This window comes from Anopheles funestus, unplaced genomic scaffold, assembly GCF_943734845.2.
Source record: "Anopheles funestus unplaced genomic scaffold, idAnoFuneDA-416_04 scaffold_15_ctg1, whole genome shotgun sequence".
Lineage (NCBI taxonomy): Eukaryota > Metazoa > Arthropoda > Insecta > Diptera > Culicidae > Anopheles > Anopheles funestus.
The window spans coordinates 252,582-275,737 of record NW_026045320.1 but is presented as its reverse complement, the minus strand read 5'-3'; the positions used below and the strand labels follow the sequence as shown (position 1 = coordinate 275,737).

General features: G+C 46.0%; 2 protein-coding genes across 2 annotated transcripts; both read left to right on the top strand.

Moving 5' to 3' along the window:
• The first annotated feature begins 3,425 nt into the window (after window positions 1–3,425).
• Window positions 3,426–6,646, top strand: LOC125774380 (uncharacterized). The gene has a single exon (XM_049444609.1). It carries the CDS (start codon window positions 3,426–3,428, stop codon window positions 6,288–6,290), a length of 2,865 nt encoding a protein of 954 aa, XP_049300566.1. The 3' UTR covers window positions 6,291–6,646.
• Window positions 6,647–15,866: 9,220 nt separating this feature from the next.
• LOC125774379 (uncharacterized) lies at window positions 15,867–19,146 on the top strand. Its single transcript, XM_049444608.1, has one exon. It carries the CDS (start codon window positions 15,867–15,869, stop codon window positions 18,729–18,731), a length of 2,865 nt encoding a protein of 954 aa, XP_049300565.1. The 3' UTR covers window positions 18,732–19,146.
• Window positions 19,147–23,156: the final 4,010 nt, after the last annotated feature.

Genomic DNA, 23,156 nt, shown 5'->3' with positions numbered 1-23,156 from the left:
TTGGCTAATGTGTCTTGGCTAAGGTGTCTAGGCTAAGGTGTCTTGGCAAATGTGTCTTGGCAAAGGTGTCTTGGCTTATGTGTCTTTGGTCATGTGTCTTGGCTAATGTGTCTTGGCTAAGGTGTCTTGGCTAAGGTGTCTTGGCTAATGTGTCTTGGCTAAGGTGTCTTGGCTGATGTGTCTTGGCTAATGTGTCTTGGCTAATGTGTCTTGGCTAATGTGTCTTGACTAATGTGTCTTGGCTAAGGTGTCTTGGCTAAGGTGTCTTGGCTAATGTGTCTTGGCTAAGGTGTCTTGGCTAATGTGTCTTGGCTAATGTGTCTTGGCTAATGTGTCTTGGCTAATGTGTCTTGGCAAAGGTGTCTTGGCTAATGTGTCTTGGCTAATGTGTCTTGGCTAATTTGTCTTGGCTAAGATGTCTTGGCAAAGGTGTCTTGGCTAATGTGTCTTGGCTAATGTGTCTTGGCTAATGTGTCTTGGCTAATGTGTCTTGGCTAATGTGTCTTGGCTTATGTGTCTTGGCTAATGTGTCTTGGCTAATGTGTCTTGGCTAATGTGTCTTGGCTAATGTGTCTTGGCTAATGTGTCTTGGCTAAGGTGTCTTGGCTAATGTGTCTTGGCTAATGTGTCTTGGCTAATGTGTCTTGGCTAATGTGTCTTGGCAAAGGTGTCTTGGCTAATGTGTCTTGGCTAATGTGTCTTGGCTAAGGTGTCTTGGCTAATGTGTCTTGGCTAAGGTGTCTTGGCTAATGTGTCTTGGCTAAGGTGTCTTGGCTAATGTGTCTTGGCAAAGGTGTCTTGGCTAATGTGTCTTGGCTAAGGTGTCTTGGCAAAAGTGTCTTGGCTAATGTGTCTTGGCTAATGTGTCTCGGCTAATGTCTCTTGGCTAATGTGTCTTGGCTAAGGTGTCTTGGCTAAGGTGTCTTGGCTAATGTGTCTTGGCTAAGGTGTCTTGGCTAAAGTGTCTCGGCTAAGGTGTCTTGGCTAAGGTGTCTTGGCTAAGGTGTCTTGGCTAAGGTGTCTTGGCTAAGGTGTCTTGGCTAATGTGTCTCGGCTAATGTGTCTTGGCTAATGTGTCTTGGCTAAGGTGTCTTGGCTAATGTGTCTTGGCTAATGTGTCTTGGCTAATGTGTCTTGGCTAATGTGTCTTGGCTTATGTATCTTGGCTAATGTGTCTTGGCTAATGTGTCTTGGCTAATGTGTCTTGGCTAAGGTGTCTTGGCTAATGTGTCTTGGCTAAGGTGTCTTGGCTAATGTGTCTTGGCTAATGTGTCTTGGCTAATGTGTCTTGGCTAATGTGTCTTGGCTAATGTGTCTTGGCTAATGTATTTTGGCTAATGTATCTTGGCTAAGGTGTGTTGGCTAAGGTGTCTTGGCTAAGGTGTCTTGGCTAATGTGTCTTGGCTAAGGTGTCTTGGCTAAGGTGTCTTGGCTAATGTGTCTTGGCTAATGTGTCTTGGCTAATGTGTCTTGGCTAAGGTGTCTTGGCTAATGTGTCTTGGCTAAGGTGTCTTGGCTAAGGTGTCTTGGCTAATGTGTCTTGGCTAAGGTGTCTTGGCTAAGGTGTCTTGGCTAAGGTGTCTTGGCTAATGTGTCTTGGCTAAGGTGTCTTGGCTAAGGTGTCTTGGCTAATGTGTCTTGGCTAAGGTGTCTTGGCTAAGGTGTCTTGGCTAATGTGTCTTGGCAAAGGTGTCTTGGCTAAGGTGTCTTGGCTAAGGTGTCTTGGCTAATGTGTCTTGGCTAAGGTGTCTTGGCTAAGGTGTCTTGGCTAATGTGTCTTGGCTAAGGTGTCTCGGCTAATGTGTCTTGGCTAATGATTCTTGGCTAAGGTGTCTTGGCTAAGGTGTCTTGGCTAATGTGTCTTGGCTAAGGTGTCTTGGCTAAGGTGTCTTGGCTAAGGTGTCTTGGCTAATGTGTCTTGGCTAATGTGTCTTGGCTAAGGTGTCTTGGCTAATGTGTCTTGGCTGATGTGTCTTGGCTAAGGTGTCTTGGCTAAGGTGTCTTGGTTAATGTGTCTTGGCTAAGGTGTCTTGGCTAATGTGTCTTGGCTAAGGTGTCTTGGCTGATGTGTCTTGGCTAATGTGTCTTGGCTAAGGTGTCTTGGCTAAGGTGTCTTGGCTAATGTGTCTTGGCTTATGTGTCTTGGCTAATGTGTCTTGGCTAATGTGTCTTGGCTTATGTGTCTTGGCTAATGTGTCTTGGCTAATGTGTCTTGGCTAATGTGTCTTGGCTAATGTGTCTTGGCTAATGTGTCTTGGCTAATGTGTCTTGGCAAAGGTGTCTTGGATAATGTGTCTTGGCTAAGGTGTCCTGGCTAAGGTGTCTTGGCTAATGTGTCTTGGCAAAGGTGTCTTGGCTAATGTGTCTTGGCTTATGTGTCTTGGCTAATGTGTCTTGGCTAATGTGTCTTGGCTAATGTGTCTTGGCTAATGTGTCTTGGCTAATGTGTCTTGGCTAAGGTGTCTTGGCTAATGTGTCTTGGCTAAGGTGTCTTGGCTAATGTGTCTTGGCTAATGTGTCTTGGCTAATGTGTCTTGGCTAAGATGTCTTGCCTAAGGTGTCTTGGCTAATGTGTCTTTGCTGAGGTGTCTTGGCTAATGTGTCTTGGCTAAGGTGTCTCGGCTTATGTCTTTCAGCTAATGTGTCTTGGCTAAGGTGTCTTGGCTAAGGTGTCTTGGCTAAGGTGTCTTGGCTAAGGTGTCTTGGCTAAGGTGTCTTGGCTAAGGTGTCTTGGCTAATGTGTCTTGGCTAATGTGTCTTGGCTAAGGTGTCTTGGCTTAGGTGTCTTGGCTAATGTGTCTTGGCTAAGGTGTCTTGGCTAAGGTGTCTTGGCTAATGTGTCTTGGCTAAGGTGTTGTTGAGATTTATCTGAATTAATTAAAATTAAGTTGAAATATTTCACGGATATTTACATGCAATATAGACCTTAGCTAAAAACTGCACTAGAGGAGTAATTATGACAACCGATCGAGGGCAATGATTAATGAACTATTAGGATTAGGAAATGAACTCGATGTAAATGAACTTAAGGACAAATGAATACACAGTAGCTAACCGATCATCGCGCGCGTTACACGTATTAAAAGGATTCCGGAAAGATTTTGCGAAAGAAACAATCTCGCACGACTGGTTTCGTGAGGTTTCTCACATTTTTGGTCCTTCGAACCGGATAGATACGGATTAGTGTGAATTGTTTCTTTCTTCGCTCTGCATCAAGAGCATCAGTATATTCGGTACGCTCCGCATCACGAGCAAGGTGCAAATCATCTTACGCGCCATTCCGAATTCGCGCGTGAAAGTTCATTCGCCCTACGGAAAGGGCAACGGTCGAAATTGCGCCATCGTTCTAATTTGTGTCATCGTGTTTTTCGGTCCTTTCGGTCGTAGTTATTTTCATGAATCATCAGTCAGTGAAAGTGACTAAAATGGAAAAAAAGATCAAAACTGCCCAGCATCAAAAACTAATCGCGTTGGAGAACATTAAATCGCTGGAGCGGTTTACACAGGCGTTCAGCAGCGACGATGCAAGCCAAATTCCGGAGGCTTTGGAGGGGCTGGAGCAGTACAAGCAGGAGTTTTTCACCGCAGTGGCGAAACTGGAGGAATGCGACGACAGCAGTGAGGCCATACAATCCTGTATCAACGACAGGATCGATATGGAAGAACGGTGCCGGCGGCTGAAATCATTTCTCAGAGAGAACCAACGGAAGGACGCCAACCCGCTAAACGAATCCACTCTTTTGGCAAATTCAACGCTCGCGTTTGGACGGCCAAACGCACCCAATCTTCGGTTGCCAAAAATCGAACTGCCGACGTTCGATGGGGATTCGACAAAGTGGTTGTCATTCCGCGATCGTTTTGTCGCTATGATCGACGCTTCACCCGACTTACCACACATTGCAAAATTACAATATTTGCTTTCTTCGTTGAAGGGCGACGCAGCGGTGCCCTTTGAACATGTGGCTTTGACTACCGAGAACAACGCTGTGACGTGGGCGTCACTTCTTAAGCGTTACGACAATACACGGATGCTGATTCGCGATTATTGGCGGAAGCTTCATTTCCTTCCGGGAATAGAAGCAGAAAGTGTCGACGGTTTGACATCGTTGGTGGATGAATTCACGCGGCATGTGAATGGATTGGTGAAACTACAAGAACCAGTCGATTCGTGGGACACACCTCTGTCCAACATGCTTCTAATGAAGATGGACAACGAAACCATCTTAGCGTGGGAAAAACACTCCGTGCAGTTTAAAAGGGATAAGTACAGTGAGCTGATTGAATTCCTGCAGGATCGTGTTCAAATATTGAAATCGAGTAAGAGCTTTGCATGCGCAAAGATTGCACCGACCAAGGTGGCCGGCGCACATCGTCTTCCTGCATCACGGAAGTCGATCACGAGCGCAGCTGCAATGCAGAAGAACGCATCCATCCCCACTTCACCACAACTACAGAGATGTCCGTTGCAGTGTCCGGAACCTCATCTACTACGCAATTGTCCGGAATTCATCAACAAGGAGAAACAACAACGACGTGACATTGTCAAAGCAAAGGGTCTATGTTGGAACTGCCTCAGCAGCTCACACCAAGTGAAATCTTGTAGATCAGACTACTCGTGCCGATCATGCCGTGAACGTCATCATAGCCTACTTCATCACGCTTCTCATTCATCCGTAACTATTCAACCGAAAGTTACTCTGGCGGCTCAATCCGACGATGAAATGGTGTTTCTCGAGACGGCAATGGTTTACATCGTAGACGATTATGGAATTAAGCACGAGGCTAGAGCGCTTCTTGATTCGGGTTCGATGTTAAACTTTATATCGGAATCATTGGCTCAGAAACTCCTCACCCCTCGTACGAAGGTGAATGTGTGCGTTACTGGCATCGGGTCAGCAAGGCAGCAGGTGAAAGGTTCAATCACCGCTAGTGTTCGATCTAAGGACCTACACTTCACCACACCGATGGAGTTTTTCATCCTTGACACACCAATCGCAGCCATTCCTACCAAACCGGTAGACGTTTCTTCATGGGATATGCCGAACGTGACCCTCGCTGATCCCACTTATCACGTTCCTGGTAAGGTGGATCTCATCATCGGCAGTGATCCATTCTGGGAGGTTCATACTGGACGTAAGCGATCGTTAGGCGCAGGCAAGCCGTGGCTAGTGGAGACCCGATTTGGATGGGCTGTTTCCGGAAATACAGTGCAGTCATCACCAGCTCCACGTGTATGTCATGTTGCAACGAGCGAAAGTCCTTTGGAGGCAATCATGACACGTTTCTGGGAGAGCAAAACCATCTCCGATGAACCCGCTCTATCTGTGGAAGAAGACATCTGTGAGAATCATTTCATCGCTAATACAACTCGGGATGGTTCAGGAAGGTATGTCGTTAGCTTGCCACACAAGTCTAATCCGAATATCATTTTAGGAGCCCCAAGGCAGATAGCAGATCGTCGTTTGCTAGCGGTGGAACGGCGACTGAAGGCTAATCCTATGAACATTTATGAGTATGAACATTTGGGACACATGATAAGGCTCGAGGAGCCAATTGATGAATCATGTCCACATTACTACCTACCGCACCATGCTGTTGTAAAAGAATCCAGCACATCGACAAAGGTTCGTGTAGTATTCGATGCTTCGTGTAAGACGACGTCAGGTTATTCCTTAAACGATTCCCTGCTGGTTGGACCTGTCGTTCAGCAAGATCTGTACACTATTATGCTTCGATTTCGGTCACATGCTATTGCGCTCACAGCTGACGTTGAAAAGATGTACCGTCAAATCCGACATCACCCTGCAGATAAAAACTTTCTTCGAATTCGGTACAGAAAGGATCCGTCAGAACCAATAGCAACCTACGAGTTACAAACCGTAACGTATGGTACCGCATCTGCGCCATTCTTAGCCACACGGACATTGAAGCAAACTGCATACGATCATCAGGAACAGTATCCTCGAGCAGTCGTTCCGGTGCTTCGAGATTTTTACGTTGATGATCTGTTGACGGGGACAGATGAGATATCAGACGCGATCGAGATGCAGAAACAAATCTCATCCATGTTGCAGTCAGCTGGGTTCGCGCTGAAAAAGTGGGCATCGAACAATCCTAAGGCGCTTCACGGGATCCCTCAGGAGGATTTGGCATTGCAAACATGCCATGAATGGAACAAATCGCAATTTGTGTCCACTTTGGGATTGATCTGGGAGCCAGCAGCAGACGTAATTCGGTTTCGCATCGAACTACCTCCTTCCGCATCAATGTTGACAAAGCGCTTGGTTTAATCGTATATCGCTAAAATATTCGACATCCTCGGAGTACTCGGCCCAACGATAGTTATTGCCAAACTATTTATGCAGCAGTTATGGTCGCTTAAGGAAAATGGTGTTGCACTGGGTTGGGACAGTGAGCTACCATTGCATCTTCAACAAGAGTGGAACAGGTTTCACTTATCGCTACATTCTCTTCGTGAGTTGCACATTCCACGGTTCGTATCGCTTCAAAATGCAACTACCACCCAATTACATGTCTTCGCGGATGCCTCTCAAGCAGCATACGGAGCATGTTGCTATTTCCGAGCAGAAAATCATCACGGGATTTCTGTGAACCTGTTGACCACAAAGTCAAAGGTTGTTTCGCTAACTAACACTCACTCGATCGCCAGACTTGAGCTCTGCGCTGCACGGTTGGCCATACAATTGATTACGTGAATCAGTACGTCACTCAACACTCCCATCATCATCTTCTGTTGGACTGATTCGATGACGGTGTTATATTGGCTGAAGTCACCTCCACGTCGCTGGAAGCCATTTGTCGCCAACAGAGTGGCACAGATCCAACAGGAAACTCGGATCAAATGCTGGAGACACGTTCCTGGGGTGGACAATCCAGCAGATGATATATCTCGTGGGCTGCTTCCAGACAAGCTACTATCTTCTCATTGCTGGTGGCATGGGCCACATTGGTTAAGTAGCAAGGAGGCAGATTGGCCACATAACCCTACCACAGAAGAAATCGTTTGCAATGACGAGGAGAGAGCTACACAATTGGTTGCTGCAACATCTACAACGAACGATTTTGGCAGCAAATATTTCGCACGGTTTTCTGGCTACCTGAAACTTCTTCGAACGACGGCCTACGCCTTGCGCTATCTTCGATGCTTAAAGGATAGCGTATCTTCGGTAACAGCAGTTAGCAGAAAAAATACAACAGTTGCAGAACTTATCGCATTGATCTCAGCACTATCCAAGGATGAACTACATCGCGCTGAGATTTGCTTGTGTAAACTTGCGCAACAAGATTCGTTTCCGGAGGATCTTCATGCGATAAGGAGTGGTAACGAGACACCACGACACTCATGGCTAAAATGGTTGTCACCTTTCATTGATCATGATGGAATCTTGCGTGTTGGTGGCCGGCTTCGGAACGCGCAGATTACAGACGCCACGAAACATCCGATTGTGCTATCGTCGAAACACCCGCTCGCATCATTACTGGTTTGTTGGTATCATCGCAAACTGTTGCATGCTGGACCGCAACTTTTGCTAGCTTCACTTCGTCAGCGGTTTTGGATAATTGGAGGCCGCACTTTAGTGAAGTCTATTTTCCATCGATGCCACAGGTGTTTTAAGAGTAAACCTTCGTTGGTGAGACAAGCTGCCGTCGATTTGCCTACATCTAGAGTGTCACCGACAAGGCCGTTTGCAGTGTGCGGGGTTGATTATTGCGGACCCGTAATGATCAAGTCAGCCATACGCAATCGAAGCGCAACCAAAGCATACATCGCGATCTTCGTATGCTTTTCGACGAGAGCGGTGCACATAGAATTGGTCAACGATCTAACTACTTTTGCATTTTTAGCCGCATTACGACGATTCATCGCTCGCAGAGGTCTGGTTACGGAAATTCACTCCGACAACGCGACTACATTTAAGGGGGCTGCACACGAGCTGCATCGTCTGTACCAGATGCTGAAGTGCAGGAACACGGAACGGGCGGAAATTTTCAATTGGTGCGCGATCAACGAAATCCGGTGGAAGTTCATTCCGCCACGGGCGCCTCATTTCGGTGGACTGTGGGAGGCTGCGGTACGGTCCGCAAAACATCACATTATACGGACGATTGGGACGGCGAGCCTCACCCAAGAAGGCTGGTTGACATTGTTGGCCCAGGTTGAGCAATGTCTTAATTCTCGACCATTAGTTCCGTTATCGAGCGAGCCCACTGATATGGAGCCGTTGACACCGGGTCATTTCTTAGTAGGGTCAAACATGTTAGCACCACAACAGGTTGATTGTACGAACACTCCGTCAAATCGGTTGAAAGAATACGAACTCGTTCAAAAACACCTTCAGTGTATATGGGCACGGTGGTACCCACAATATTTGCAACAGCTACAGGCCCGTGCAAAACATATTTCATCAAAACCGGTAGATCTGAAAGAGGGACAACTAGTTATTATCAAGGAAGACAACACACCACCTACCTTATGGCCAATGGGCAGAATAACGAAATTACACCCAGGGAAAGATAATACGGTTCGAGTTGTCACTTTGAGAACAGGTGCAGGGAAGGAAATAGTACGTGCAGCAGCTAGATTAGCTATTCTTCCGAATCCAGATCTTTTTGAAGATAATTAGCCACAAGGGATCGATCGGTTTCGATCAAAACAAAACAAAACAAACAAAACAAGTGTCATACACATACACATACACATACACTTCACTTGGCATGAGATCACATTGATAGCGATCACACATGATAGGTTTAGAGCAGTGAATTGCATGTAATCATTATAGATAAGCCAATATTGAAGTTAATGAAATACTTTCTTTGGTGGCCGGAATGTTGAGATTTATCTGAATTAATTAAAATTAAGTTGAAATATTTCACGGATATTAACATGCAATATAGACCATAGCTAAAAACTGCACTAGAGGAGTAATTATGACAACCGATCGAGGGCAATGATTAATAAACAATTAGGATTAGGAAATGAACTCGATTTAAATGAACTTAAGGACAAATGAAAACACAGTAGCTAACCGATCATCGCGCGCGTTACACGTATTTAAAGGAATCCGGAAAGATTCTGCGAAAGAAACAATCTCGCACGACTGGTTTCGTGAGGTTTCTCACAGGTGTCTTGGCTAATGTGTCTTGGCTAATGTGTCTTGGCTAATGTGTCTTGGCTAAGGTGTCTTAGCTCATGTGTCTTGGCTAATGTGTCTTGGCTAATGTGTCTTGGCTAAGGTGTCTTCGCTAAGGTGTCTTCGCTAAGGTGTCTTGGCTAAGGTGTCTTGGCTAAGGTGTCTTGGCTAAGGTGTCTTGGCTAAGGTGTCTTGGCTAATGTGTCTTGGCTAATGTGTCTTGGCTAAGGTGTCCTGGCTAAGGTGTCCTGGCTAATGTGTCTTGGCTAAGGTGTCTTGGCTAAGGTGTCTTGGCTAATGTGTCTTGGCTAAGGTGTCTTGGCTAAGGTGTCTTGGCTAAGGTGTCTTGGCTAATGTGTCTTGGCTAATGTGACTTAGCTAATGTGTCTTGGCTAAGGTGTCTTAGCTCATGTGTCTTGGCTAATGTGTCTTGGCTAATGTGTCTTGGCTAAGGTGTCTTGGCTAAGGTGTCTTGGCTAAGGTGTCTTGACTAAGGTGTCTCGGCTAATGTGTCTTGGCTAAGGTGTCTTGGCTAAGGTGTCTTGGCTAAGGTGTCTTGGCTAAGGTGTCTTGGCTAATGTGTCTTGGCTAATGTGTCTTGGCTAATGTGTCTTGGCTAAGGTGTCTTGGCTAATGTGTCTTGGCTAATGTGTCTTGGCTAATGTGTCTTGGCTAAGGTGTCTTGGCTAATGTGTCTTGGCTAATGTGTCTCGGCTAATGTGTCTTGGCTAAGGTGTCTTGGCTAAGGTGTCTTGGCTAATGTGTCTTGGCTAATATGTCTTGGCTAAGGTGTCTTGGCTAATGTGTCTTGGCTAAGGTGTCTTGGCTAAGGTGTCTTGGCTAATGTGTCTTGGCTAATGTATCTTGGCTAATGTGTCTTGGCTAATGTGTCTCGTCTAATGTGTCTTGGCTAAGGTGTCTTGGCTAAGGTGTCTTGGCTTATGTGTCTTGGCTAATGTGTCTTGGCTAATGTGTCTTGGCTAAGGTGTCTTGGCTAATGTGTCTTGGCTAAGGTGTCTTGGCTAAGGTGTCTTGGCTAAGGTGTCTTGGCTAATGTGTCTTGGCTAATGTGTCTTGGCTAATGTGTCTTGGCTAAGGCGTCTTGGCTAATGTGTCTTGGCTAAGGTGTCTTGGCTAATGTGTCTTGGCTAATGTGTCTTGGCTAATGTGTCTTGGCTAAGGTGTCTTGGCCAAGGTGTCTTGGCTAATGTGTCTTGGCTTATGTGTCTTGGCTAATGTGTCTTGGCTAAGGTGTCTTGGCTAATGTGTCTTGGCTAAGGTGTCTTGGCTAAGGTGTCTCGGCTAATGTGTCTTGGCTAATGTGCCTTGGCTAATGTGTCTTGGCTAAGGTGTCTTGGCTAATGTGTCTTGGCTAAGGAGTCTTGGCTAAGGTGTCTTGGCTAATGTGTCTTGGCTAATGTGTCTTGGCTAAGGTGTCTTGGCTAAGATGTCTTGCCTAAGGTGTCTTGGCTAATGTGTCTTGGCTAATGTGTCTTGGCTAATGTGTCTTGGCTAATGTGTCTTGGCTAATGTGTCTCGGCTAATGTTTCTTGGCTAAGGTGTCTTGGCTTAGGTGTCTTGGCTAATGTGTCTTGGCTAAGGTGTCTTGGCTAAGGTGTCTTGGCTAAGGTGTCTTGGCTAATGTGTCTTGGCTAATGTGTCTTGGCTAAGGTGTCTTGGCTAAGGTGTCCTGGCTAATGTGTCTTGGCTAAGGTTTCTTGGCTAATGTGTCTTGGCTAAGGTGTCTTGGCTAAGGTGTCTTGGCTAAGGTGTCTTGGCTAATGTGTCTTGGCTAATGTGTCTTGGCTACTGTGTCTTGGCTAAGGTGTCTTGGCTAAGGTGTCTTGGCTAATGTGTCTTGGCTAATGTGTCTTGGCTAATGTGTCTTGGCTAAGGTGTCTTGGCTAAGGTGTCTTGGCTAAGGTGTCTCGGCTAATGTGTCTTGGCTAAGGTGTCTTGGCTAAGGTGTCCTGGCTAAGGTGTCTTGGCTAAGATGTCTTGGCTAATGTGTCTTGGCTAATGTGTCTTGGCTAAGGTGTCTTGGCTAAGGTGTCTTGGCTAATGTGTCTTGGCTAAGGTGTCTAAGCTCATGTGTCTTGGCTAAGGTGTCTTGGCTAATGTGTCTTGGCTAAGGTGTCTTGGCTAATGCGTCTTGGATAATGTGTCTTGGCTAATGTGTCTTGGCTTATGTGTCTCGGCTCATGTGTCTTGGCTAAGGTGTCTTGGCTAAGGTGTCTTGGCTAAGGTGTCTTTTCTAAGGTGTCTTGGCTAAGGTGTCTTGGCTAAGGTGTCTTGGCTAATGTGTCTTGGCTAATGTGTCTTGGCTAATGTGTCTCAGCTAATGTGTGTTGGCTAAGGTGTCTTGGCTAAGGTGTCTTGGCTAATGTGTCTTGGCTAATGTGTCTTGGCTAAGGTGTCTTGGCTAAGGTGTCTTGGTTAAGGTGTCTTGGCTAAGGTGTCTTGGCTAATGTGTCTCGGCTAATGTGTCTTGGCTAATGTGTCTTGGCTAATGTGTCTTGGCTAATGTGTCTTGGCTAATGTGTCTTGGCTCATGTGTCTTGGCTAAGGTGTCTTGGCTAATGCGTCTTGGCTAATGTGTCTTGGCTAATGTGTATTGGCTTATGTGTCTCGGCTCATGTGTCTTGGCTAATGTGTCTTAACTAAGGTGTCTTTTCTAAGGTGTCTTGGCTAAGGTGTCTCGGCTAAGGTGTCTTGGCTAAGGTGTCTTGGCTAAGGTGTCTTGGCTAATGTGTCTTGGCTAAGGTGTCTTAGCTCATGTGTCTTGGTTAATGTGTCTTGGCTAATGTGTCTTGGCTAATGTGTCTTGGCTAAGGTGTCTTAACTAATGTGTCTTGGCTAATGTGTCTTGCCTAATGTGTCTTGGCTAATGTGTCTTGGCTAAGGTGTCTTGGCTAATGCGTCTTGGCTAATGTGTCTTGGCTAATGTGTCTTGGTTAATGTGTTTCGGCTTCTGTGTCTTGGCTAAGGTGTCTTGGCTAAGGTGTCTTGGCTAATGTGTCTTGGCTAAGGTGTCTTGGCTAAGGTGTCTTGGCTAAGGTGTCTTGGCTAAGGTGTCTTGGCTAAGGTGTCTTGGCTAATGTATCTTGGCTAATGTGTCTTGGCTAATGTGTCTTGGCTAATGTGTCTTGGCTAATGTGTCTTGGCTAATGTGTCTTGGCTAAGGTGTCTTAACTAATGTGTCTTGGCTAATGTGTCTTGCCTAATGTGTCTTGGCTAATGTGTCTTGGCTTAGGTGTCTTGGCTAATGCGTCTTGGCTAATGTGTCTTGGCTAATGTGTCTTGGCTTATGTGTCTCGGCTTCTGTGTCTTGGCTAAGGTGTCTTGGCTAAGGTGTCTTGGCTAAGGTGTATTTTCTAAGGTGTCTTGGCTAAGGTGTCTTGGCTAAGGTGTCTTGGCTAATGTGTCTTGGCTAAAGTATCTTTTCTAATGTGTCTTGGCTAATGTGTCTTGGCTAATGTGTCTTGGCTAATGTGTCTTGGCTAAGGTGTCTTAACTAATGTGTCTTGGCTAATGTGTCTTGCCTAATGTGTCTTGGCTAACGTGTCTTGGCTAAGGTGTCTTGGCTAATGCGTCTTGGCTAATGTGTCTTGGCTAATGTGTCTTGGCTTATGTGTCTCGGCTTCTGTGTCTTGGCTAATGTGTCTTGGCTAAGGTGTATTTTCTAAGGTGTCTTGGCTAAGGTGTCTTGGCTAAGGTGTCTTGGCTAATGTGTCTTGGCTAATGTGTCTTGGCTAATGTGTCTTGGCTAATGTGTCTTGGCTAAGGTGTCTTGGCTAAGGTGTCTTGGCTAATGTGTCTTGGCTAATATGTCTTGGCTAAGGTGTCTTGGCTAATGTGTCTTGGCTAATGTGTCTTGGCTAATGTGTCTTGGCTAAGGTGTCTTGGCTAAGGTGTCTTGGCTAATGTGTCTTGGCTAATATGTCTTGGCTAAGGTGTCTTGGCTAATGTGTCTTGGCTAATGTGTCTTGGCTAATGTGTCTTGGCTAATGTGTCTTGGCTAAGGTGTCTTGGCTAAGGTGTCTTGGCTAATGTGTCTTGGCTAATGTGTCTTGGCTAATGTGTCTTGGCTAATGTGTCTTAGCTAATGTGTCTTGGCTAAGGTGTCTTGGCTAATGTGTCTTGGCTAATGTGTCTTGGCTAATGTGTCTTGGCTAATGTGTCTTGGCTAAGGTGTCTTGGCTAAGGTGTCTTGGCTAATGTGTCTTGGCTAATATGTCTTGGCTAAGGTGTCTTGGCTAATGTGTCTTGGCTAATGTGTCTTGGCTAATGTGTCTTGGCCAAGGTGTCTTGGCTAAGGTGTCTTGGCTAAGGTGTCTTGGCTAATGTGTCTCGGCTAATGTGTCTTGGCTAATGTGTCTTGGCTAAGGTGTCTTGGCTAATGTGTCTTGGCTAATGTGTCTTGGCTAATGTGTCTTGGCTAATGTGTCTTGGCTTATGTATCTTGGCTAATGTGTCTTGGCTAATGTGTCTTGGCTAAGGTGTCTTGGCTAAGGTGTCTTGGCTAATGTGTCTTGGCTAAGGTGTCTTGGCTAATGTGTCTTGGCTAATGTGTCTTGGCTAATGTGTCTTGGCTAATGTGTCTTGGCTAATGTGTCTTGGCTAATGTATTTTGGCTAATGTATCTTGGCTAAGGTGTGTTGGCTAAGGTGTCTTGGCTAAGGTGTCTTGGCTAATGTGTCTTGGCTAAGGTGTCTTGGCTAAGGTGTCTTGGCTAATGTGTCTTGGCTAATGTGTCTTGGCTAATGTGTCTTGGCTAAGGTGTCTTGGCTAATGTGTCTTGGCTAAGGTGTCTTGGCTAAGGTGTCTTGGCTAATGTGTCTTGGCTAAGGTGTCTTGGCTAAGGTGTCTTGGCTAAGGTGTCTTGGCTAATGTGTCTTGGCTAAGGTGTCTTGGCTAAGGTGTCTTGGCTAATGTGTCTTGGCTAAGGTGTCTTGGCTAAGGTGTCTTGGCTAATGTGTCTTGGCAAAGGTGTCTTGGCTAAGGTGTCTTGGCTAAGGTGTCTTGGCTAATGTGTCTTGGCTAAGGTGTCTTGGCTAAGGTGTCTTGGCTAATGTGTCTTGGCTAAGGTGTCTCGGCTAATGTGTCTTGGCTAATGATTCTTGGCTAAGGTGTCTTGGCTAAGGTGTCTTGGCTAATGTGTCTTGGCTAAGGTGTCTTGGCTAAGGTGTCTTGGCTAAGGTGTCTTGGCTAATGTGTCTTGGCTAATGTGTCTTGGCTAAGGTGTCTTGGCTAATGTGTCTTGGCTGATGTGTCTTGGCTAAGGTGTCTTGGCTAAGGTGTCTTGGTTAATGTGTCTTGGCTAAGGTGTCTTGGCTAATGTGTCTTGGCTAAGGTGTCTTGGCTGATGTGTCTTGGCTAATGTGTCTTGGCTAAGGTGTCTTGGCTAAGGTGTCTTGGCTAATGTGTCTTGGCTTATGTGTCTTGGCTAATGTGTCTTGGCTAATGTGTCTTGGCTTATGTGTCTTGGCTAATGTGTCTTGGCTAATGTGTCTTGGCTAATGTGTCTTGGCTAATGTGTCTTGGCTAATGTGTCTTGGCTAATGTGTCTTGGCAAAGGTGTCTTGGCTAATGTGTCTTGGCTAAGGTGTCCTGGCTAAGGTGTCTTGGCTAATGTGTCTTGGCAAAGGTGTCTTGGCTAATGTGTCTTGGCTTATGTGTCTTGGCTAATGTGTCTTGGCTAATGTGTCTTGGCTAATGTGTCTTGGCTAATGTGTCTTGGCTAAGGTGTCTTGGCTAATGTGTCTTGGCTAAGGTGTCTTGGCTAATGTGTCTTGGCTAATGTGTCTTGGCTAATGTGTCTTGGCTAAGATGTCTTGCCTAAGGTGTCTTGGCTAATGTGTCTTTGCTGAGGTGTCTTGGCTAATGTGTCTTGGCTAAGGTGTCTCGGCTTATGTCTTTCAGCTAATGTGTCTTGGCTAAGGTGTCTTGGCTAAGGTGTCTTGGCTAAGGTGTCTTGGCTAAGGTGTCTTGGCTAAGGTGTCTTGGCTAAGGTGTCTTGGCTAATGTGTCTTGGCTAATGTGTCTTGGCTAAGGTGTCTTGGCTTAGGTGTCTTGGCTAATGTGTCTTGGCTAAGGTGTCTTGGCTAAGGTGTCTTGGCTAATGTGTCTTGGCTAAGGTGTTGTTGAGATTTATCTGAATTAATTAAAATTAAGTTGAAATATTTCACGGATATTTACATGCAATATAGACCTTAGCTAAAAACTGCACTAGAGGAGTAATTATGACAACCGATCGAGGGCAATGATTAATGAACTATTAGGATTAGGAAATGAACTCGATGTAAATGAACTTAAGGACAAATGAATACACAGTAGCTAACCGATCATCGCGCGCGTTACACGTATTAAAAGGAATCCGGAAAGATTTTGCGAAAGAAACAATCTCGCACGACTGGTTTCGTGAGGTTTCTCACATTTTTGGTCCTTCGAACCGGATAGATACGGATTAGTGTGAATTGTTTCTTTCTTCGCTCTGCATCAAGAGCATCAGTATATTCGGTACGCTCCGCATCACGAGCAAGGTGCAAATCATCTTACGCGCCATTCCGAATTCGCGCGTGAAAGTTCATTCGCCCTACGGAAAGGGCAACGGTCGAAATTGCGCCATCGTTCTAATTTGTGTCATCGTGTTTTTCGGTCCTTTCGGTCGTAGTTATTTTCATGAATCATCAGTCAGTGAAAGTGACTAAAATGGACAAAAAGATCAAAACTGCCCAGCATCAAAAACTAATCGCGTTGGAGAACATTAAATCGCTGGAGCGGTTTACACAGGCGTTCAGCAGCGACGATGCAAGCCAAATTCCGGAGGCTTTGGAGGGGCTGGAGCAGTACAAGCAGGAGTTTTTCACCGCAGTGGCGAAACTGGAGGAATGCGACGACAGCAGTGAGGCCATACAATCCTGTATCAACGACAGGATCGATATGGAAGAACGGTGCCGGCGGCTGAAATCATTTCTCAGAGAGAACCAACGGAAGGACGCCAACCCGCTAAACGAATCCACTCTTTTGGCAAATTCAACGCTTGCGTTTGGACGGCCAAACGCACCCAATCTTCGGTTGCCAAAAATCGAACTGCCGACGTTCGATGGGGATTCGACAAAGTGGTTGTCATTCCGCGATCGTTTTGTCGCTATGATCGACGCTTCACCCGACTTACCACACATTGCAAAATTACAATATTTGCTTTCTTCGTTGAAGGGCGACGCAGCGGTGCCCTTTGAACATGTGGCTTTGACTACCGAGAACTACGCTGTGACGTGGGCGTCACTTCTTAAGCGTTACGACAATACACGGATGCTGATTCGCGATTATTGGCGGAAGCTTCATTTCCTTCCGGGAATAGAAGCAGAAAGTGTCGACGGTTTGACATCGTTGGTGGATGAATTCACGCGGCATGTGAATGGATTGGTGAAACTACAAGAACCAGTCGATTCGTGGGACACACCTCTGTCCAACATGCTTCTAATGAAGATGGACAACGAAACCATCTTAGCGTGGGAAAAACACTCCGTGCAGTTTAAAAGGGATAAGTACAGTGAGCTGATTGAATTCCTGCAGGATCGTGTTCAAATATTGAAATCGAGTAAGAGCTTTGCATGCGCAAAGATTGCACCGACCAAGGTGGCCGGCGCACATCGTCTTCCTGCATCACGGAAGTCGATCACGAGCGCAGCTGCAATGCAGAAGAACGCATCCATCCCCACTTCACCACAACTACAGAGATGTCCGTTGCAGTGTCCGGAACCTCATCTACTACGCAATTGTCCGGAATTCATCAACAAGGAGAAACAACAACGACGTGACATTGTCAAAGCAAAGGGTCTATGTTGGAACTGCCTCAGCAGCTCACACCAAGTGAAATCTTGTAGATCAGACTACTCGTGCCGATCATGCCGTGAACGTCATCATAGCCTACTTCATCACGCTTCTCATTCATCCGTAACTGTTCAACCGAAAGTTACTCTGGCGGCTCAATCCGACGATGAAATGGTGTTTCTCGAGACGGCAATGGTTTACATCGTAGACGATTATGGAATTAAGCACGAGGCTAGAGCGCTTCTTGATTCGGGATCGATGTTAAACTTTATATCGGAATCATTGGCTCAGAAACTCCTCACCCCTCGTACGAAGGTGAATGTGTGCGTTACTGGCATCGGGTCAGCAAGGCAGCAGGTGAAAGGTTCAATCACCGCTAGTGTTCGATCTAAGGACCTACACTTCACCACACCGATGGAGTTTTTCATCCTTGACACACCAATCGCAGCCATTCCTACCAAACCGGTAGACGTTTCTTCATGGGATATGCCGAACGTGACCCTCGCTGATCCCACTTATCACGTTCCTGGTAAGGTGGATCTCATCATCGGCAGTGATCCATTCTGGGAGGTTCATACTGGACGTAAGCGATCATTAGGCGCAGGCAAGCCGTGGCTAGTGGAGACCCGATTTGGATGGGCTGTTTCCGGAAATACAGTGCAGTCATCACCAGCTCCACGTGTATGTCATGTTGCAACGAGCGAAAGTCCTTTGGAGGCAATCATGACACGTTTCTGGGAGAGCGAAACCATCTCCGATGAACCCGCTCTATCTGTGGAAGAAGACATCTGTGAGAATCATTTCATCGCTAATACAACTCGGGATGGTTCAGGAAGGTATGTCGTTAGCTTGCCACACAAGTCTAATCCGAATATCATTTTAGGAGCCTCAAGGCAGATAGCAGATCGTCGTTTGCTAGCGGTGGAACGGCGACTGAAGGCTAATCCTATGAACATTTATGAGTATGAACATTTGGGACACATGATAAGGCTCGAGGAGCCAATTGATGAATCATGTCCACATTACTACCTACCGCACCATGCTGTTGTAAAAGAATCCAGCACATCGACAAAGGTTCGTGTAGTATTCGATGCTTCGTGTAAGACGACGTCAGGTTATTCCTTAAACGATTCCCTGCTGGTTGGACCTGTCGTTCAGCAAGATCTGTACACTATTATGCTTCGATTTCGGTCACATGCTATTGCGCTCACAGCTGACGTTGAAAAGATGTACCGTCAAATCCGACATCACCCTGCAGATAAAAACTTTCTTCGGATTCGGTACAGAAAGGATCCGTCAGAACCAATAGCAACCTACGAGTTACAAACCGTAACGTATGGTACCGCATCTGCGCCATTCTTAGCCACACGGACATTGAAGCAAACTGCATACGATCATCAGGAACAGTATCCTCGAGCAGTCGTTCCGGTGCTTCGAGATTTCTACGTTGATGATCTGTTGACGGGGACAGATGAGATATCAGACGCGATCGAGATGCAGAAACAAATCTCATCCATGTTGCAGTCAGCTGGGTTCGCGCTGAAAAAGTGGGCATCGAACAATCCTAAGGCGCTTCACGGGATCCCTCAGGAGGATTTGGCATTGCAAACATGCCATGAATGGAACAAATCGCAATTTGTGTCCACTTTGGGATTGATCTGGGAGCCAGCAGCAGACGTAATTCGGTTTCGCATCGAACTACCTCCTTCCGCATCAATGTTGACAAAGCGCTTGGTTTAATCGTATATCGCTAAAATATTCGACATCCTCGGAGTACTCGGCCCAACGATAGTTATTGCCAAACTATTTATGCAGCAGTTATGGTCGCTTAAGGAAAATGGTGTTGCACTGGGTTGGGACAGTGAGCTACCATTGCATCTTCAACAAGAGTGGAACAGGTTTCACTTATCGCTACATTCTCTTCGTGAGTTGCACATTCCACGGTTCGTATCGCTTCAAAATGCAACTACCACCCAATTACATGTCTTCGCGGATGCCTCTCAAGCAGCATACGGAGCATGTTGCTATTTCCGAGCAGAAAATCATCACGGGATTTCTGTGAACCTGTTGACCACAAAGTCAAAGGTTGTTTCGCTAACTAACACTCACTCGATCGCCAGACTCGAGCTCTGCGCTGCACGGTTGGCCATACAATTGATTACGTGAATCAGTACGTCACTCAACACTCCCATCATCATCTTCTGTTGGACTGATTCGATGACGGTGTTATATTGGCTGAAGTCACCTCCACGTCGCTGGAAGCCATTTGTCGCCAACAGAGTGGCACAGATCCAACAGGAAACTCGGATCAAATGCTGGAGACACGTTCCTGGGGTGGACAATCCAGCAGATGATATATCTCGTGGGCTGCTTCCAGACAAGCTACTATCTTCTCATCGCTGGTGGCATGGGCCACATTGGTTAAGTAGCAAGGAGGCAGATTGGCCACATAACCCTACCACAGAAGAAATCGTTTGCCATGACGAGGAGAGAGCTACACAATTGGTTGCTGCAACATCTACAACGAACGATTTTGGCAGCAAATATTTCGCACGGTTTTCTGGCTACCTGAAACTTCTTCGAACGACGGCCTACGCCTTGCGCTATCTTCGATGCTTAAAGGATAGCGTATCTTCGGTAACAGCAGTTAGCAGAAAAAATACAACAGTTGCAGAACTTATCGCATTGATCTCAGCACTATCCAAGGATGAACTACATCGCGCTGAGATTTGCTTGTGTAAACTTGCGCAACAAGATTCGTTTCCGGAGGATCTTCATGCGATAAGGAGTGGTAACGAGACACCACGACACTCACGGCTAAAATGGTTGTCACCTTTCATTGATCATGATGGAATCTTGCGTGTTGGTGGCCGGCTTCGAAACGCGCAGATTACAGACGCCACGAAACATCCGATTGTGCTATCGTCGAAACACCCGCTCGCATCATTACTGGTTTGTTGGTATCATCGCAAACTGTTGCATGCTGGACCGCAACTTTTGCTAGCTTCACTTCGTCAGCGGTTTTGGATAATTGGAGGCCGCACTTTAGTGAAGTCTATTTTCCATCGATGCCACAGGTGTTTTAAGAGTAAACCTTCGTTGGTGAGACAAGCTGCCGTCGATTTGCCTACATCTAGAGTGTCACCGACAAGGCCGTTTGCAGTGTGCGGGGTTGATTATTGCGGACCCGTAATGATCAAGTCAGCCATACGCAATCGAAGCGCAACCAAAGCATACATCGCGATCTTCGTATGCTTTTCGACGAGAGCGGTGCACATAGAATTGGTCAACGATCTAACTACTTTTGCATTTTTAGCCGCATTACGACGATTCATCGCTCGCAGAGGTCTGGTTACGGAAATTCACTCCGACAACGCGACTACATTTAAGGGGGCTGCACACGAGCTGCATCGTCTGTACCAGATGCTGAAGTGCAGGAACACGGAACGGGCGGAAATTTTCAATTGGTGCGCGATCAACGAAATCCGGTGGAAGTTCATTCCGCCACGGGCGCCTCATTTCGGTGGACTGTGGGAGGCTGCGGTACGGTCCGCAAAACATCACATTATACGGACGATTGGGACGGCGAGCCTCACCCAAGAAGGCTGGTTGACATTGTTGGCCCAGGTTGAGCAATGTCTTAATTCTCGACCATTAGTTCCGTTATCGAGCGAGCCCACTGATATGGAGCCGTTGACACCGGGTCATTTCTTAGTAGGGTCAAACATGTAAACACCACCACAGGTTGATTATACGAACACTCCGTCAAATCGGTTGAAAGAATACGAACTCGTTCAAAAACACCTTCAGTGTATATGGGCACGGTGGTACCCACAATATTTGCAACAGCTACAGGCCCGTGCAAAACATATTTCATCAAAACCGGTAGATCTGAAAGAGGGACAACTAGTTATTATCAAGGAAGACAACACACCACCTACCTTATGGCCAATGGGCAGAATAACGAAATTACACCCAGGGAAAGATAATACGGTTCGAGTTGTCACTTTGAGAACAGGTGCAGGGAAGGAAATAGTACGTGCAGCAGCTAGATTAGCTATTCTTCCGAATCCAGATCTTTTTGAAGATAATTAGCCACAAGGGATCGATCGGTTTCGATCAAAACAAAACAAAACAAACAAAACAAGTGTCATACACATACACATACACATACACTTCACTTGGCATGAGATCACATTGATAGCGATCACACATGATAGGTTTAGAGCAGTGAATTGCATGTAATCATTATAGATAAGCCAATATTGAAGTTAATGAAATACTTTCTTTGGTGGCCGGAATGTTGAGATTTATCTGAATTAATTAAAATTAAGTTGAAATATTTCACGGATATTAACATGCAATATAGACCATAGCTAAAAACTGCACTAGAGGAGTAATTATGACAACCGATCGAGGGCAATGATTAATAAACAATTAGGATTAGGAAATGAACTCGATTTAAATGAACTTAAGGACAAATGAAAACACAGTAGCTAACCGATCATCGCGCGCGTTACACGTATTTAAAGGAATCCGGAAAGATTCTGCGAAAGAAACAATCTCGCACGACTGGTTTCGTGAGGTTTCTCACAGGTGTCTTGGCTAATGTGTCTTGGCTAATGTGTCTTGGCTAATGTGTCTTGGCTAAGGTGTCTTAGCTCATGTGTCTTGGCTAATGTGTCTTGGCTAATGTGTCTTGGCTAAGGTGTCTTCGCTAAGGTGTCTTCGCTAAGGTGTCTTGGCTAAGGTGTCTTGGCTAAGGTGTCTTGGCTAAGGTGTCTTGGCTAAGGTGTCTTGGCTAATGTGTCTTGGCTAATGTGTCTTGGCTAAGGTGTCCTGGCTAAGGTGTCCTGGCTAATGTGTCTTGGCTAAGGTGTCTTGGCTAAGGTGTCTTGGCTAATGTGTCTTGGCTAAGGTGTCTTGGCTAAGGTGTCTTGGCTAAGGTGTCTTGGCTAATGTGTCTTGGCTAATGTGACTTAGCTAATGTGTCTTGGCTAAGGTGTCTTAGCTCATGTGTCTTGGCTAATGTGTCTTGGCTAATGTGTCTTGGCTAAGGTGTCTTGGCTAAGGTGTCTTGGCTAAGGTGTCTTGACTAAGGTGTCTCGGCTAATGTGTCTTGGCTAAGGTGTCTTGGCTAAGGTGTCTTGGCTAAGGTGTCTTGGCTAAGGTGTCTTGGCTAATGTGTCTTGGCTAATGTGTCTTGGCTAATGTGTCTTGGCTAAGGTGTCTTGGCTAATGTGTCTTGGCTAATGTGTCTTGGCTAATGTGTCTTGGCTAAGGTGTCTTGGCTAATGTGTCTTGGCTAATGTGTCTCGGCTAATGTGTCTTGGCTAAGGTGTCTTGGCTAAGGTGTCTTGGCTAATGTGTCTTGGCTAATATGTCTTGGCTAAGGTGTCTTGGCTAATGTGTCTTGGCTAAGGTGTCTTGGCTAAGGTGTCTTGGCTAATGTGTCTTGGCTAATGTATCTTGGCTAATGTGTCTTGGCTAATGTGTCTCGTCTAATGTGTCTTGGCTAAGGTGTCTTGGCTAAGGTGTCTTGGCTTATGTGTCTTGGCTAATGTGTCTTGGCTAATGTGTCTTGGCTAAGGTGTCTTGGCTAATGTGTCTTGGCTAAGGTGTCTTGGCTAAGGTGTCTTGGCTAAGGTGTCTTGGCTAATGTGTCTTGGCTAATGTGTCTTGGCTAATGTGTCTTGGCTAAGGCGTCTTGGCTAATGTGTCTTGGCTAAGGTGTCTTGGCTAATGTGTCTTGGCTAATGTGTCTTGGCTAATGTGTCTTGGCTAAGGTGTCTTGGCCAAGGTGTCTTGGCTAATGTGTCTTGGCTTATGTGTCTTGGCTAATGTGTCTTGGCTAAGGTGTCTTGGCTAATGTGTCTTGGCTAAGGTGTCTTGGCTAAGGTGTCTCGGCTAATGTGTCTTGGCTAATGTGTCTTGGCTAATGTGTCTTGGCTAAGGTGTCTTGGCTAATGTGTCTTGGCTAAGGAGTCTTGGCTAAGGTGTCTTGGCTAATGTGTCTTGGCTAATGTGTCTTGGCTAAGGTGTCTTGGCTAAGATGTCTTGCCTAAGGTGTCTTGGCTAATGTGTCTTGGCTAATGTGTCTTGGCTAATGTGTCTTGGCTAATGTGTCTTGGCTAATGTGTCTCGGCTAATGTTTCTTGGCTAAGG

Bases quoted from the DNA above. Each gene is read 5' to 3' on its own strand.
- LOC125774380 (XM_049444609.1), top strand. From the start codon at position 3,426: ATGGAAAAAAAGATCAAAACTGCCCAGCATCAAAAACTAATCGCGTTG.
- LOC125774379 (XM_049444608.1), top strand. From the start codon at position 15,867: ATGGACAAAAAGATCAAAACTGCCCAGCATCAAAAACTAATCGCGTTG.